Source organism: Penicillium antarcticum (genome assembly GCF_028974205.1).
Source record: "Penicillium antarcticum strain IBT 31339 chromosome Unknown utg000002l_segment0_segment0, whole genome shotgun sequence".
Classification (NCBI taxonomy): Eukaryota; Fungi; Ascomycota; class Eurotiomycetes; order Eurotiales; family Aspergillaceae; genus Penicillium; species Penicillium antarcticum.
The window spans coordinates 1,501,349-1,516,042 of record NW_026695300.1 but is presented as its reverse complement, the minus strand read 5'-3'; the positions used below and the strand labels follow the sequence as shown (position 1 = coordinate 1,516,042).

The window sequence follows — 14,694 nt, the reverse complement described above, 5'->3', positions numbered from 1 at the left end:
GGAGAACAAGGCAGAAGGCAAAGGAAATAACAGGAATAGGGGCACATACTCACTGGTACTTTCCGTCTCAAGTTGTGTTGACGTTGAGCGAATGAAGTACTGGCCGAGCCATTCTGCCGGGCGGTGGCTCTTCTATCTCGGGGTTTACGAAATTCAGTTTCAAAGGCGTTCATTTTTGTTATATTCTGTATGAATGTATGAATAGCTAAATTTCATTCGAAGTACACTTCAGTGTGTTCAATGGACATGGGTTAGGTACAATTAGTTCGTCTCGCGTTTTTAGCTCGATAGGCTTCATTTGTCTCACACCTTTAGTTCAGCTCTAGTTCGGATTTTCTTAATCAATTACTTGTTGTTTGCTTCAAGTTCCATCATGTTCGAACAGAGCTCCAATATATTAATTGTAGAAAACCGCGTCAAAACGGAGAACTATATTTGATGCCTGAGGCGTACACCGATGTTGCAACAGCCGAGGTCGGGGGCTCACATGGCTCCAAGTCTGGGGAAGCCTCTCCTCTCCACTCTAACCTCCTCATCACTTTGGTTGGCAACTCAGACACAGCATAATGTCTGATAACACACGCAAGTCGTCTATTCCTTCATGGCAGAGAGCTAGTAGCACAGCAGATGAATCCCCGTCATCATCGCCGAGCTCCGACGATGCGCCCGCACCCTCAACTACATCTCGAGATGACCTGCTAGCACAAGCATCCAAATTTCTGGACGATGAGTCAATCAAAGATGCACCAACAGACCGCAAAGTTACCTTCCTTGAGTCCAAAGGACTGAGCTCCGAGGACATCCAGCAGGTCCTCGGCGTCTCCCGAAACGCGGAGGCAAGTAGCTCTACCGCGACCGATGATAAGGCGCAGGAAGAGACACAACATGCCCTACACTCTCGGCCAGAACACACATCCTCTACTCCTGCCGCATCTACACCAACCTCTACCGATACCAATGCCATGCCGCCACAGCGCCCAGTTGCGGCGCCCACCACCGCCTCCCGCGATGTGCCTCCCATAATCACCTATCCGGAATTCCTCTTCGAGTCGAACAAGCCACCACCTTTAGTCACAATGCGCAACCTTGTTTACACGCTCTATGGAGCAGCCGGTCTGGGAGCAAGCATCTACGGCGCAAGCGAGTACCTAGTGAAACCAATGCTCGCCAACCTAACAAGCGCACGGCACGAGCTAGCAACGACAGCAGAAGGTAATCTGCAGAAGCTAAATGAAAAGCTCGAGAAGACAGTCTCCGTGATCCCGCCCCAGCTCACAGCACGTAAGCCCAAGCCCTACGGTGACGAAGAAGAAGAGGCAAACGACACCGACTCCATCACTTCCGACCCAACTGAACTCTTCCACCGGGACGTCGCAACACAGACAAGCCCAGAGCCAACACCAGCACCTACCACTACGGACCCGATCAACTCGGCAGACTCGGCTATCGCAACGCCGACGGCTGCTGTTGACAATCACGTCAGCCGAATCGAGTCCATTACCTCACAGCTGCGAGGAATCATTGATTCGGAGAAGAATGCGAGCACTCTCGATGACAATATGCGTACTGGTCTTTCGGATCTCCATCACTACTGCGATGGTTTGATCTATAGTGCTCCCGCGTACTCAACAGGTTCGACGTACGGTGTGTGGAATGCTACCCATGCATCTGGGTCGGATAACCATGCCGGTCTGCGGAAAGCTGAGGAGGATGCTATTGCTGGCTTCAGGGCAGATATTCGGGGTGTTAAAGGTGCGCTGTTGAGTGCCCGCAATTTCCCTGCTAGTCGGGGAGGGAGACTTGGGGGTATTCAGGCTGGTGGAAGGTGATGCAACTAATTGGTAACTTTGGTACGATTATGAAGTGACTGTATATAGTTAATCATGTGTCGGCTTGCTTTATTTATTGGTGTTTATCGGTTTGCAGACGCGATAACTATATATTCTTTGAGACATGGTTGAAACTGCATAGACAACACCAAAACGCCATTGATTAGTGCGATCAGTGCAAGGATAAGAAATACTAAGTCGGCAATATTTATTAGAATCAATCGCCATAAATCTAAAACTAATGCAGAAAGGATCCCAATGTACAATGGACATTTAATTGCGAAAATATTGATTGCGTCCATTTCCGGTTATAAAGCCAAAAGTGGAGAAGACTGCAATTATCCCAGCATGTTAGCTCAGGGGAAGAGCGCCGGGCTCATAACCCGGAGGACCCTGGATCGAAACCAGGACATGCTATGTCTATGTTTTTTTTTCCTTTTTTTTTTTCTTTCTCCCATGTTCCAAGGGGGTTTTTTTTTTTTAAAAAAAAAAAAAAATTCTGACGCGCCGATGAAAGCCATCCCAATTAGGAACATGTATGCTTCTTCGAGGTCTCAGCCCTGAGACCATGCGCATTACATGCCAGCGCCGTGGGGGAGATTGACTCTTCTCCGGGGTAAGCCTCTCCAAAACATCCACCAGAGTTCATCTTTTGGATTCATTTTCCCACTTGTTGTCAACCACCCATAGAACTTCCCGCTTAATTCCCTGATAGCTACTGCCAATCGACTTGCAGGATCGCCCAACCTCGTCTTATTGACATAGGGATGTGCATGAGGACTAGTATCCGCTAGATGCATCTTGAGCAAGATCTTGTCACCGTCGTTGACATTCAACCCCAGCTTTCGGGAAATTGTGAATTGAGAGCTTCGGCGCTGACCTCCCTTAGTTCCTCACCATGGCTCTCCGCAATAACTACTCATTCCCCCGATAGCTACTCTCGTAGTTCGTCATACTTCTTCTTCTTCTTCTTCTTCTTCTTCTCCCATGCTGTACGTGCAGTTTTTCGACCCTCTTGATTGAGATCCTGATAATAAAATGCAGAAGAGGATCTGGGGAGTTGCGGAGGTCATTGAAGGCATCACGGGCGTCTTCAGCCCATTGGCGTATCGTTGGTTCTTTGTGGCACAGATACTCCTCGAAGGCAAGGCGGCCCCCCCCCCCCTTAGTTTCCGCGTTGGGGATGGCAGTGAAGCTTTGCCATAGCGGTATGGAAATGTGCAAATGATTTCCTGCCCATAGTTTGTTCGAACCAGGGAGCAAAAACTACCACTAACAACGACGCACCTCTCCAGAATTTCCCTCTCTATCTCGATTCGATGACCAAAATTGGGATCAATACTATGAGACTGGCAAATAAGATGGGCAGAGCTTATGCAATCTTGCATTAGGGATCCGCACTCAACGGGGACGATGTGGAGTTTGTATTTGGGACATCTGCACAAGCCAAAGATCAGGAAACAGATATCCAACACTGCACGGTTGGAGTTTTTTTTCTTCCGAATTTCGGCCAGTGCGAGGCTGTTGATCTGTCTCAAGATCCTGCGACAGTCTATCAAGCCTTCAAGGGCGCGATGGTCACTGGTGACAATCAAAGTTTCATTCCGCATGCCTCTACACATCGAGATTATTAGTTCTAGTACAGTAGCTCTTCAGATAACACCTGACGGAATCAAAGTGAGGGAAAATTTGCTTGTTTATCTCTTTCATCACGAACATGGCCTGAAAAGAGGACCAGATTTTACATGGCTAAGGCATTATTAATTCACACGATTTAACGGCCCCCAGAAAAGGATCCGATAAGCGTGATCTAGGTCCATGTGATTGTACATACTAACTTATGGGTTGCCCGGGACATGTATATATTTAGACAGATGCATGATATTTCCCCATTGTCCAAAGTTAACGATAAACATGCCCGAGTATAAACAGAAAAACCAATTTCAAAATCACCGACAAAGACGCCAAATAAAGCCCAAACCTCCGATGCCAGATGCAAGAATCCCTCGACCCGCATAAGTTCAAACTGGAATCGGTATGCAATAATCCATATGTAGCAGAATAAGGTAGGCTTGCTAGCGAGCTAGCTACTCCTCGTAATGTACCTAAACAGCAGAACCAGCAGCGCCAGCAGCGCCAGCACCAGTCCCATTTCCAACATCATGGCTGCTGGAGCCGCGGCGGTGGAAGGGCCCAAAGTGGAAAACCTTCTTCACGGCATTTGTGATACTGTTCTTCCGCCTCCCTTGAGGAGCGTCATTGGCAGTGGAATCTGCCTTTTTGGGTATGGTGGCATCGTCTGCGAGGACAATGGATGTCGCTGCTGGCTTTGGTGGCCACTGGCCATCTGATTTCCAGCCTTGAACCATGGCTTTGGTCAAATGGGCTAGGTTGACGGGCACCGTAGGTGTCATGCCTTGTACAACAACCTTGGTGTAGATTGATGGGTAGATTGCGGGGTTGATAGTTGCGCGGACAGGATTGTCGTCTGAAATGAAGGGAGGCGCAACTGGCAGGAGTGGCTCGTCGAGTTCTTCTTCTTCCTTTTCCTCTTCTGTTTGATCTTCCACGGCAGGGAGTGAAGCCAGATGACTAGGGTCCGTGGAAAGATTATCGGGTTCAGTAATCTTTTTTCCTAGAGAATCACTGGGCTTGGTCTCCTCGTCTGGGGCAGTGGATTGCCCTTCTTCAAGGTCCGCTTGCTGTCCAGAGGTCGTCTCTGCTAACCGCTGAAGCTCTTCGACCTTCCCTCGGTCCTGGATTGAAAGGGAAGTTTCTGTCTTGGCCGCCAGATCGGATGCGCCAACAGCCTCGGTGCTTCGACCAGGCAAACTCGTAGCTGGAGAGGTAGCCGCCGAACCACCGGTATCCGATAGATCTGTTGTGTCGGCCTGCCCAGCCAAGGCATGCTTTTCCTCCTCAGCCCGGATCTGCCGCCGAGTCTTAGCCCCAGACCAAGCATTGCGCCTAGCCATCCACATGCGCAAACCGGTATTCCACGCCATTTCCTCGTCCATCTGACGACGACGCTTGCGACGGCGCTCGATTGCGATATCTCCTACAGCCGCTGACGGATCATCATCATCTTCTGTGTCGGAGTTCTGCGCCTCTAGCTCTGAGGTTGGGCTGTCAAATTCCCGTACTCGCCACTCGACCACCTCGCGGTTATGGCAGAGGGTACCATCGGCGGAGGAAGCGGAAGGAACTTCAGCGTCAAATTCCCAGTCATTGCGCACGACCTCTCGGACGAATAGCTTGGCCTCACGAACAGAGGCGTCGCGAGACCCTGTCGCCATCATTTCGCGATCTCGGTGATGTGGGGGGTTGTGCGGGTGAAGTGGGGAGCTGTAAGGTTTTTTTTTTCGTCTCGATCGCCCGTGCACTCCCACCCCAGATTTCCTTGGTGATGCAAAGAGTGCAGAAAATATGGGTGAATGAGATCAGACTCCTCACAGAAGATTCACCCTAGAGTCAAGGGAGAGAAGGTGGCGGGATGATCAGACGCGATGTCATATGGCACGTGCCCCAATGCGGAGATGCTTTGCCGGTATATCCTGCGGGCTGCTCTTTCTTGTATATACTCTCGTGGGCCTTTATATACCTCCGATTCCGCTGAATACCTATTAATACCCATTTTAGACCATGTACTAGCCATCACACCATGTTCCCGCGTTTAATATGGCAATACGAAGCGATTGACCAGCAATAACCGAGTACTACGAAGTATAGACTTCGCTTATATTGAGCTCGACGCCAAGTCGGCGTGACACGGACCACGTCGATACTTCTTAGCCCTAAAGCTTTGCTTTTTGCTAAATTACAGTTCTACATAGGAGCGGAGTATCCCTTGCCACGGGGTGTTACGACTTAAAGCACAACTTATGATCACCCTGAGACCAACATGATCCTAATAATTGCCTATCATTTCCTCCTTTCCCGTAGATAAGTGCCGAGCTCAGCCCATACGCCTTGTTGCTTGACGTGCCGATCCTTTCCCAACACGCCTGCATCTATGCACCTATGCCTTACCCCCACTCGCCTCCTTCAATACATGCTTCCACTCGAGCTCATCCGGACTATCTGCATGGATGGAGATGCTGACGTCAAGGGATTTCTTTAGTTGTTCTTTGCTGCAGGCATAAAGCATACAAAGCTATCATTGTTTGGTTAGCTGATATATATCTCTAAATGACGGGGATTATAGTATACCTTGATCGGAGCATGAGATGGTCCCCAATGGATGAAGACAGTCTTAGACCTAGAGATCCAATCATAGTCAGTGATATTCCCAGAGCATCGAATGGACTATAAAGGTGAACAGCTCGTACCGTTTGCCTTCACTCCCAAGATCATACTCCACGTCGTACACAGCATACCGCGGAGCCGGATTTCCATCTTTGTCAACTGCAGAAGAAAGTTTCTCGAGGAAGACTTCGTAGTCTGTCTCTGGGGATGATTCCTCTAATATAATAGTTGTGGTATCGTCGGAGATTTTGTAAATGATGAACTTTGGTTTGGGGGTTCCTCTGCCTGCGCGGAGTTGGTTGTATGCGGCGATGCACTGGTCTTGGATCGTTACTCTAGGATATGTTTGTCAGTTGCTATCATCCTATATGTACTCGATGACATTTGGTTGGGGATATCAAGTACCCGGATGGATTCTAGGGAGTGAGGTGAGATGTCAGTGTTTCATTATACTATGCCCACGCTTCGGGAGATGATCACGCACCGACATATTGACAGTGATTGAATTTCGATACAGAGGAGAAAGGCAATTTTGGAGTGGACAGAGAAAAAGGATTTCTGGTAATGTCAAGGATAAAGTGAGAAGGAGGTATTGATCTGCTTTCCACTTCCTCCTCTATATATCTCCATTCCAAGTATCATGTCAATGCAACTCTTTATTTGCTGCCTAAATAGGCTAACTTATAAGAAGAGAAAGAAGAGTAAAGAAACCCCCAACGCATACGTAGATGTAGGAACCTGATTACCGTGCAAGACCCAAATGTCTCTGCCTGGGGTTCAAGCGAGACTCCACCACATTACTACGATTCACCAGGCAAGCCACATTCCAAAGAAAAAATCACAATGATCGTCAAATGATTGCGTAAATGCCGAGTGCCCACTGATGGCAGTATATAAGTTTGACTATTGGTACAGGTCTATCATATCGCTAATAGTACACAAGGAAAAGCCCCCGGTTTCCGAACAAAACAATTCAATAAAAGCCGGCGAAAAGAAACAAAATGGAACGGAACCAAAGATCAAAGATCAATCACGAACACGTGCTGATTCAACTGCAGCCTCACCACTAGGGGCAGGGATAAATCCCCACCCAGCGCTCTTCTGGCGCCGGCCCTTGCGGTCACCGTACTGCTCGTCGAACTTGCGAATGGCAGATAGAGATGACATATCCTCGCTGATGGAGGCACTGATCTCTTCCATTCCACGCTCGAAATGAGTCCGTGTCAGAATGCGGCGCTCTGGGTAGGTGTATGGCTCGGAGCCTGTATGCTTGGCTGCTGCCTCGTTTTCTTCGCGGACGCAGGCCAGTGCGGCTGCTACTGACAGGTTTTTTAGGTCGGAGCCTGAGTAGAGGGGTGTGCGATGGGCTAGCTCGGCTAAATCGACAGAGGGGTCGAGTTGCTCTTCTTTCAGGTGGATCTTTAGGACTGCGAGGCGGTCTTCCTCCGTTGGCAGATCGACTAGGAGTCGGCGGGGCAGTCGGCGGAGAACAGCGTCGTCTAGATCGAAGGGTCGGTTGGTGGCTACCATGATGAAGGCTGAGAGGTCGTTCATACCGTCCCATTCGCGCAGGAACTGGTTGATCAATTCGCGGTGGGATGTGCGGCTACTAGCTCCGGTACGTGAGCAGAAGATAGCGTCTGCTTCGTCGATGAAGACGACGCAGGGACTCAGCTTCTTGGCGAGTGTGAAGATGGCTTTCACGTTCTTCTCGCCTTCACCGACATACATATCGTACACCTCAGAGCCGCTGACTTCGAGGACGGTGGCGCCACTCTCGCGGGCTACGGCCTTGGCAAGAAGTGTTTTACCAGTACCCGGAGGTCCGTATAAGAGAAGACCAGGGATCTTGTCAGTGGAAAGAACACCGTATGTGAATGCCTCGGGACGGATAAGTGACAGAGAAGTGAGGGTCTTCAGGGCGTCAATGGTTTCGGGAGGGACGTGAACATCGTTAAATGTTGTGCGGATGCTGTTTGCATCGACCACACCATTGAGAAGCTTCTTCTCGTGCGTGTTGCATGTTTTGCGCAAAGAAGCCAGAAGCTGTTCGCGAGTTTGGCCCGCTTCCGAGTCTTTTTGCTTGGGAGACTTCTCCTTCAACCACTCATTGGTCACCTTGTCACCTTTATCCATGAGCTCGATACCGCGGCGGATATGTTCAAATCCAAACGGTTCATTGGTCTCTGCGCAACCAAGTGCAAGTGTGGCAATCCAATGAACTTGGTTGTATGACCAGTATCGATCCTCAATTCCGGATTCTTTGATCGTAGTTGGCTCTAGCGGCCAGGCGGGGTTGCTCAGAATATCATCCGTGACCGGCGAAGCCTGTTCATTCAAACGGAATCGAAGCATGCTTTGCAGGTGGCGGATGTTAATGTCCATGATGCGCTTCTTACGATCTTCAGCGAAGACAGTTTCTGCTGCCTTTGAGTTCATAGCTGGAGTGACGAACAAAGTCTTCGAATACTGATCATCAAGAACATTCTGAAGGAGTCCAGCACCGTCTGTTAAGGGCGCGGAAGGGATTTCCTGGGAGGTAGTTCCGATCAACAGAAGCTTGGAACCAGCCCCTCTCCGATCTTGGATCACTTTGTGCAGAAGAGAAATGAACTTAGAGCCTTCCCGAGTGTTCTGAATATCACGGTAATCCTGAATATGCACAATAATGTCCCTAGATGACTGAACCTTGCTGGCGTCCGTTTCAGGGCTTTCAGCAGAGGCATTGAGAGTGGTAGTCGGCTGCACTGGCTGACCGAGAATCTCGTTGACGAGTTGAACCCAGCGGGTTTCGGCATGCTGGCCACCCCGAGAAGCCCCAGCACTAGGATCCGGGTCTGGCTGACCATTGATAGACCCTAAGAGCGTTTTCAGCCCAAGCCAGTTGGGAAGTGGAATGTCTCCCGAATCCTTGCTGCTCTCGATTGTGATGAAACGAGGCACACCAATTGCTCCGTGCATTCCACGAGGGCCACCGGGGATCTCAGACACATCGTCTTCACCATCTTCATGATCCTCCAATTCTGACCAGTGTGTTGCGACAGAGGACCGGTAGACCTCATACCCAAGGGAACGAATCGGTGAAGTTACTCCCGAATCGGCCAGATCTTGCTCGCTGAATAATTGGGCAATATCCTGGGCATTGAGGGTGACAAGGTCAGTACCTAGCTCATGCGAAAGCCTTTTCACCACTGCATCCAAAAACAAGATCCCATCATTCCCAGGGTAGTGAAGTGCCAGATGCGACTTCTTCACAGAAGGTTCCTTGGTATACTTTGCAGGCGGTAGCCGCAAGCCTGCTTTGACCGAGGCTCGGAGTTCATCCCATGATTCCTGAGCAAGCGCATACCGGTTCTCTGGAGCTGGTTCACTGGGCTCAGGCGAATTGGGATCTCCACCAGAAGCCAGACTCTCATTTGTGACATCTTCCGGCTCCGGTGGCCCTGACTTGGCTATCCTAACCTGCTGTAGTGATTGTGTAGGGCCGTGGATTGCGGGGCTGCGAGACACTGTGTTGCGCTCAAAGAACCATGTAGGTACAGTGGCTGCTGGCGTCGATGATTGTTGGGTTGACTTCCGGTTTCTCATAGCTCTGCGTACAGCAGATCCATACTTTTTCGTGGCCGAATTGACCGAGTCGGGGGACGGAGATGTGGCCGACGGGCCATTGGGCGACGTTTGTTCGCTTTTGATGCTGTGGTCTTCTCTGACATCCCCTGGGGCTGTAGATTCTACATCATGAGGATCTTGGGGTGGTGACACGAGGCATCTTCTGGATAGATGGAAACGACGTGAGGGTGCGGATAACGGTGCGGAATAACGGCGATGAGCGACAAATCGACAGGGGCGCGCAATGGACAGCCGGACCTGTTGCATTGACGAATACATTCGGGACAAGGTCACCGGACTTGAGTGTATGATATCGCCGGGAATTGAGATATGCTCTAGTCGCGAGTGGCGCATAGGATGGACCCTGCGAGGGAGAAATACATAGTCACGTGATTGATATTTTCTACATTGTCAACTGGCAGGGAAAACGAGCTACAAACGATGTTCTATGCAATGAATTACAAGAGCTCATGCATGATCTTAGAATCAGCGCATAGCCACGCTATATAAAAGTCCAGGTACTCACTACAGTACACTGTAATGATCTTCAGCCAGGATGCTAAGTAAGTTCAATCCAAATGTTTACAGGCACATCAAGTTTATTCAACTATGTTCAGTCATTGGAAAGTATGTAAGTAAAATAATCCCAGAGGCAAATTGATCATCAGAAGGAAGGCAACGGAAATCTCTACACGGTTTTGCGCATTAAGAACAGGTCTGTGAGTTTACATCCGAGAATTTTTCATCACCTGATCAATTTGCCTTGGTTTCGTGTTCATGGGTATTAAGATACTATATCTGAAGAGCAATGTTAGCGAGAGCTCTTCCCAAGACATGATAGTGAATATGCATGGCAGAATGTTCTCAGACAAGATATACTGGCAAGTAGCAGACCAACCGGGAATGGAAGGTCCGAATTATCTCCGCATTGTCGATTTGGAGGGTAAAGAAGTAAAGGGTTTTGTCATCCTTGAACAGGGGATAAAGAACAATTGGGTACTCACAGATTGGTAAAGGTACCAGCACCTGATCTGTTGGTTAGTAGGAGCCATCATGCCACTGAGATGCAATCCACATCATGAGAGCACCCTAGAGCACACGACATAGCTCGATAAAAGGAGTAAAGACAGTGAACAGCTACTGCGGGCGTAATGTCTGAAAAGAAGAACAGAAGTAACTGGGGAGGAGAGTGAGGAAGACAAAGAAGAAGGAAGAAGAGAAGAAAAAAGTTGAAGAAAAAAGACTAGAGACTTACCACGTGACCTCCCCATTAGGCATAGCGCGTGATTGGATCAGACTGAGATGAAGAAAAAAGCCTCGCGTTTCCTGAGAAAGCACAGAGATGATTGATTTAGTCTGCAATCCCTTCATCATGCCATTGTAGCTGTTTTCATATCTTCTTTTTCCAGGAGATATTGATCGCGTTGTCGTCTCGGTTAGATCCTCCACCTACGGACCCGGATCCTCCGTCCCCAGTTCTCTCTCTCCCACCGGGCGATCATCCTTAATTCTTGAACTTATGGGCGCCAACTCCCCTACTAACCCTGTCAACATCAGTTTACATCTTCATCTTGGTGAGTGTCTTTCTATATCCGCTGCCCAGCCCCTCCCCCCTAACTACCCTGCCCCCCGGGCTTTCCCCCGACCTCCCTCTTATCACTCCCCACTGACACCCTTTTCTCTTCAGAAAAGTCACCGGTTAGCGGGTGAGTGACTTGCAGGCCCCGATCGATGCTTAAGCATCTCTGTTGAATACCGGAGTCACTTGCTACGTCTTGGCCCCGCTAAAGCGGCCTTCGCATCCTGGACGCGCTCCTTTCCTTGTCACGAATCGCCGCTCTTTCACTGTCGCGATCTGTTTGGAAGTCTCCCCTTAGTGGTGACTTCGTCGCTCAGCAATGATGATGACGCAGCCGTTCCCTGCCCACCAAGGCATGCCGCAGCATGGATTTCCCCCCGGCCACCCCATGGCCGGACAACATCCAAATGGACACCCGGGACCCGGAATGGTACAGCAAATGCACCCTGGTGTATCTGCACCAGGAGGACCTCAAGTGAGCCAAGCTGGTCCGATGATGGGTGGGATGCCCCCGGGCGCTGGGACGGCTGGTCCTGGCGGCCCCGTTCCCAATGCCCACGCTCTCTCCCACCTGAATCCCGCGCAGGCGCATATGCTTCAGGGCCAGCCTTTTCCTCAAAACTGTCAGTATCCAGCCTAATCATTATTCCTTGATACTGTGTGTGCGATATTGCTTGGATGGGTTACGCGATCGGCATCTTCCGCGGTGGATTATCGCCCCCCCGCTACATCCACATCTTTTGCAAAGACATCTTGCCGAGTCGCATGCTAACACTGTTGGCCATCCTATAGTCGCAAATAATCCGCAATTATTACAGCAACACCAACAGCAGCAGTTTATGCGTCAGCGGATGATGCTTCAGCAACAGCAGCAACACCAGGCACAGCAGCAACAGCAACAGCAGCAACACGGACTTCCTGTGTCATTACCCAATGGTACCCAAGGAATTAGTGCCGCCCAAATGGCTGCGATGCAAGCGAACCCCGGAATGCGACCAGTTAACATGGGAATGCACATGCAGCAGCAGCAAATGCCTCATGGCCAGCCACAGACCCTCCAGCAGCAGCAATTTTTCGCCATTCAACAGGCACAGCAACAGGCGCATCAGGCTCAGCAGGCGCAACAGGCGAATAACGGACAACCGGGCCAGCATACACCGCAACGGGCATCTGCGCAACCACCGAACATGCACGAAGCGCAGAGCGCCACTCCCCAGTCGCAGCATGGTCCACCACCGGGGAGCGGTACACCGCAACCCTCCCAGCCTGCTCAGACCCCCTCTAGCCAACCACCGCCATCGCAGGGACTGCCTCAAGGCCAGGCAACTCCGAACCCCCCGCCACAGCAACTGCCCCAGCAGCCAAATCAACCAGGACAGCCCGGTCCGCAGCAGACTCCTCAGGGCGCACAGCCCCAGCCAGGCCAACCTGGTCAGCCACAAGGCCCCCAACACCCACAGATGATGTCCCAGGAGGCTCAATTGAAAGCGCAACAGCACCAGAACGCCCTGATGATGCAGCAAAGGATGAAACCCACAGGACAGTCAATTTTGACTCTGTACAGCTATGCGGAGGTCTTGAGTAATTTCCAATCCCGGGGCGAGGCACATGATCTTTCATACTGGCAGACTTTCGTCGAGCGCTTCTATTCTCCTGGAGGTGTGTTGCGACAGGGTGTCTGGAACAACACCGCTGGGTCAAAGCAATTCGAAATTGCGACACCTGCCCTTGCGCGTTACTACCTGACCCAGTTCACCAGTGGAATTACTCAAATTCAGATGTGTGTGGAAGCTGCCCGTGAGAGGGAGTCTGGCAATGGAGGCCACATTGTAGAGAGCGGCAAAACCTCGTTCGTTTATTGGTTCAAGAATGAGTGCCAGGTACGTACTTCACGTCCTTTTTTTTGTCATATTATTCAATTGGCTAATTTTTCGTTCTAGCTATTTACCAATGGCACACTTCGCGCGTGGTTCGATGCCAACAACAGGCTTGAGATGCTTGATATCAATGTTGTCAATCATAACGAGTTCATCCCTCGGTCCCTGCTGCTGGCCATGGAGGCCGACTCGCAGAAGCAAAGCCCCAAGGTCCCCAAAAATGCAAAGCGCGCTCAGCAGAAGCCCGCACCATCATTATCTCTCCCGGACTCGATGGTCACCGCCAATGGTGTTCCTACCCCGGTTATGGGCTTCTTGGAGGTGGCCGAGACCATTTCTCAAATGCAGATGCTGTTCCAATTCTCGCAGTCAAACCCGCAGTTAACACCCCCTGATGCATTGCGGAATCTCGTCAACACTCTCCAAACGCAAAATCCCAACCCGGGCTTTGTGCCAGGCCCCATGAACCCGGGCATGCAACCTATGCAAAATGTTCGAGGCCCTAACATGAACGCCCCTTCGCAATTCGCCTCGCCTGCTATGGCTCATCTTGGCCTGCCTGGGCAACAAGGCTCGCCTCATCTGACTGGCTCAGCACATCCAAGCCCTGCTCAAAGCAACCTCGCTGGTCCTCCAGGAATGCAACCACCAATGCAGCCATCTCCGGCTGGTGTGAACAATAGTCCAAATGTAGGTGGCAACAAACGTCGCCGGGCAAGCACGGTCAAAATGGAGTCTGAGGATGGTGGTGGAGTCGAAGCTAACGGCGCACCCCAACAGGGCTCAGCGAAAGTGAAGGCTAGCCCTCGGGTGCCAAAACGACAAAAGGGCGCCGCCGCCTGATCATGTTGAAGTTCTTTTGCTTTTACTCGGTTTCTTTTTCATCCCCATTTCAGGCGACGTGGAATTGGCGTACGACTGGATACCTGGGCAAAGCATATCGCCCACCCTTGTTTGTTTATTCAATCGCCTTGAAAGATCTGCGCTTTCGGCACATGACGACTCAGTTCACAGTCCAAACGGGATATAATTGCATGTGACCTCACCATCATCCTCGCTAGGAGATGGCGCCAGGCCGCATCGATCCCATTTGACTCCGACCTAATGTACTCTATCTTCCTTTCAGCGTTTCCTTGGTTGGCTCGGGATAACCGCCTGACATTGCATGTTTTCACTTTTGCGTTCGGTTTCTTTTGATCCTTTTTCCATACTTGGGATTTGACGACTTCTGGTTTGTTCTTGTTTAGGCTTTAGCTATTCTTCGCTATTTCCTTACTTGTCTGTTCGTGAACAGACAGAATTATTGATATCCGTGTTTGGTGACTGAACCGGCGTCCGGTTTTGAAGTCTCTGTTTTGGGACGTCGTCTGCGTGCATTGGGGTGTTCCATTTGGCCTTTTGCTTGGTGGCCTTTGATCTTTTTTGACACTTTCCCATGGGGTTTGTCCTCTTTCTGCCGCTTTTTTGACGAATCTACAAATACCTGCTTTCTCATTATATGACTCGTAGTATCCAACATGCTAAATTTATTCGTATAGTAGATAGAATTCCCCAC

The 14,694-nt window shown here is 50.3% G+C and overlaps 6 protein-coding genes across 6 annotated transcripts; 3 read left to right on the top strand and 3 right to left on the bottom strand.

The window, feature by feature from the left end:
* Positions 1–566: 566 nt before the first annotated feature.
* On the top strand, positions 567–1,829 carry N7508_001558 (peroxisomal membrane protein PEX14; the record flags this gene model as incomplete). Its single annotated transcript, XM_058459624.1, has 1 exon — positions 567–1,829. One exon carries the CDS (start codon positions 567–569, stop codon positions 1,827–1,829), a length of 1,263 nt encoding a protein of 420 aa, XP_058323156.1.
* Positions 1,830–3,934: 2,105 nt separating this feature from the next.
* N7508_001557 (DUF4050 domain-containing protein) lies at positions 3,935–5,128 on the bottom strand (the record flags this gene model as incomplete). The annotated part of the gene is made up of 1 exon (XM_058459623.1): positions 3,935–5,128. One exon carries the CDS (start codon positions 5,126–5,128, stop codon positions 3,935–3,937), a length of 1,194 nt encoding a protein of 397 aa, XP_058323155.1.
* Positions 5,129–5,847: 719 nt separating this feature from the next.
* Positions 5,848–6,564, bottom strand: N7508_001556 (actin-binding ADF family protein; the record flags this gene model as incomplete). Its single annotated transcript, XM_058459622.1, has 5 exons — positions 5,848–5,982; positions 6,039–6,087; positions 6,158–6,409; positions 6,480–6,490; positions 6,559–6,564. 5 exons carry the CDS (start codon positions 6,562–6,564, stop codon positions 5,848–5,850), a joined length of 453 nt encoding a protein of 150 aa, XP_058323154.1.
* A 536-nt stretch (positions 6,565–7,100) lies between these two features.
* Positions 7,101–9,962, bottom strand: N7508_001555 (ATP-binding protein; the record flags this gene model as incomplete). Its single annotated transcript, XM_058459621.1, has 1 exon — positions 7,101–9,962. The coding sequence occupies one exon, from the start codon at positions 9,960–9,962 to the stop codon at positions 7,101–7,103; it is 2,862 nt and encodes a 953-aa protein (XP_058323153.1).
* Positions 9,963–10,223: 261 nt separating this feature from the next.
* On the top strand, positions 10,224–10,697 carry N7508_001554 (uncharacterized protein; the record flags this gene model as incomplete). Its single annotated transcript, XM_058459620.1, is given in 4 exon segments — positions 10,224–10,246; positions 10,272–10,314; positions 10,334–10,402; positions 10,488–10,697. The coding sequence occupies 4 exon segments, from the start codon at positions 10,224–10,226 to the stop codon at positions 10,695–10,697; spliced, it is 345 nt and encodes a 114-aa protein (XP_058323152.1).
* Positions 10,698–11,581: 884 nt separating this feature from the next.
* On the top strand, positions 11,582–13,982 carry N7508_001553 (LIM domain-binding protein; the record flags this gene model as incomplete). Its single annotated transcript, XM_058459619.1, has 3 exons — positions 11,582–11,885; positions 12,055–13,142; positions 13,203–13,982. 3 exons carry the CDS (start codon positions 11,582–11,584, stop codon positions 13,980–13,982), a joined length of 2,172 nt encoding a protein of 723 aa, XP_058323151.1.
* Positions 13,983–14,694: the final 712 nt, after the last annotated feature.